This window comes from Sceloporus undulatus, chromosome 3, assembly GCF_019175285.1.
Source record: "Sceloporus undulatus isolate JIND9_A2432 ecotype Alabama chromosome 3, SceUnd_v1.1, whole genome shotgun sequence".
In the NCBI taxonomy this organism is placed as follows: domain Eukaryota; kingdom Metazoa; phylum Chordata; class Lepidosauria; order Squamata; family Phrynosomatidae; genus Sceloporus; species Sceloporus undulatus.
The window spans coordinates 172,094,603-172,096,299 of record NC_056524.1 but is presented as its reverse complement, the minus strand read 5'-3'; the positions used below and the strand labels follow the sequence as shown (position 1 = coordinate 172,096,299).

General features: G+C 50.9%; 1 protein-coding gene across 2 annotated transcripts in view; it reads right to left on the bottom strand.

Annotated features, from left to right (window-relative positions):
- Window positions 1-884, bottom strand: part of PCBD1 (pterin-4 alpha-carbinolamine dehydratase 1) — a 13,489-nt gene extending 12,605 nt beyond the window's left edge. The window contains exon 1 of one of the 2 annotated variants that reach the window (XM_042461152.1): window positions 728-884. In XM_042461152.1, the coding sequence (XP_042317086.1) occupies window positions 728-730 (3 nt within the window). In that variant the 5' untranslated portion in view covers window positions 731-884. The remainder of the gene's footprint in view (window positions 1-727) is intronic. The other variant, XM_042461153.1, reaches the window with a different exon arrangement.
- Window positions 885-1,697: the final 813 nt, after the last annotated feature.

The window sequence follows — 1,697 nt, the reverse complement described above, 5'->3', positions numbered from 1 at the left end:
GATAGGTTTGCTTTAGGGTGGGCATAAGTGGGAAACAACTTGAAGACACACAACACAGAGACGCACAACCAACATGGACAAGCCACACTCTCTCAGCTTCAGAGAATGGCAGTGGGAAACCTCCTCTGAAGAAATCTTTCCAAGAAAACCCCAGGATAGATTTGCCTTAGGGCAGCTATGTCAGGAACAACTTGAAGACACACAACACACACACACACACACACACAACCAACATGCGCAAGTCACACACTGGCAGCCTCAGAGGATGGCAGTGGCTAACCTTTTCTGAGGAAGAATAGGTTTGCCTTAAGTTGGCCATAAGTGAGAAACAACTTGAAGACACACAACACAACACACACACAACCAACATGGGCAAGCCACACTCTCTCAGCCTCAGAGGATGTAGAGGTCTGAGTGCTGGACTGGGGCTCTCTGGAGACCTAGGTCTGAATCCTGGCTGGGCCATGGAAACTCACTGGGTGACTTTGGACAAGCCACACTCTCTCAGCCTCAGAGGATGGTTGTGGCAAACCTCCTCTGAAGAAACCTTTCCAAGAAAACCCCCAGAATAGATTTGCCTTGGGGGGAGGGCTTGAAGGCACACAACCCACAACCACAAATAAAAAAGCATCAGGGCAGCGAGCCAAGAAGGATTAAGTCCATGCACCCCTCCTTCCCCAGCCTTGTTGCGCCAGCCCTTGCAGTGCCTCCTGTGCCACCAACTCACCATTGCTGGCTCCCTCTGGCTCTTTCCCAGGTGAGGCTCCTCCAGCAAAGAGGGGCTGCTGTTGCTGCTGCTGCTGCCCCTGGGCCCTTCTTCGGACCTATGGCCACTGCTGCTGTGAGTGTGGCGTTGACGGAAGAAGGAGGCGCCACACACAGCAACCGCCCCCGCAGCCTTGGAAAGCAGCAGGGAGCTGGATGCCTGGGTCTGCCCTGGGTCCTTTTGTTGTTGATGATGCTGCTGTGTGCCCCCACAAGTCCTTTCTCACTTATGGCCACCCTCTTCATGCTGGTTTCTTGGCAAGTTTCTTCAGAAGGGGTTAACCATTGCCTTCCCCCCTGAGGCTGAGATTGTGTGACTTCCCCATGTTGGTTGTGTGTTGTGTTGTGTGTCTTCAAGTTGTTTCCGACTTATGGCCACCCTAAGGCAAACTTATCCTGGGGTTTCCATGGCAAGTTGCTTCAGAGGTTTGCCATGGCTATCCTCCTACTCCTTCAAAGAGTGTGACTTGTCCATTTCACACTCCTGAGAGAGTGTGACTTGCCCATGTTTGTTGTATATGTTGTGTGTCTCGAAGTCCTTTCTGACTTATGGCCACCCTAAGGCAAACCTATCCTGGGATTTTCTTGGCAAGTTTCTTCAGAGACGGTTTGCCATGGCAATCGTATGTGGCTGAGAGAGTGTGACTTGCCCATATTTGTTCTCTGTGTGTGTTGTGTTGTGTGTCTTCAAGTTGTTCCTGGCATATTGCCACCCTAAGGCAAACCTATCCTGGGGTTTTCTTGGAATGGTTTCTTCAGAGGATGTTTGCCACTGCCATCCTCTGAGGCCGAGAGAGTGTGACATGCCCATGTTTGTTTTTTGTGCGTGTGTTTTGTGTCTTCTAGTTGTTTCCAACTTATGGCCACTCTAAGGCAAACCTATCCTGGGGTTTTCTTGGTGAGTTTCTTCAGTGGTTTGGCACTGCCATCCT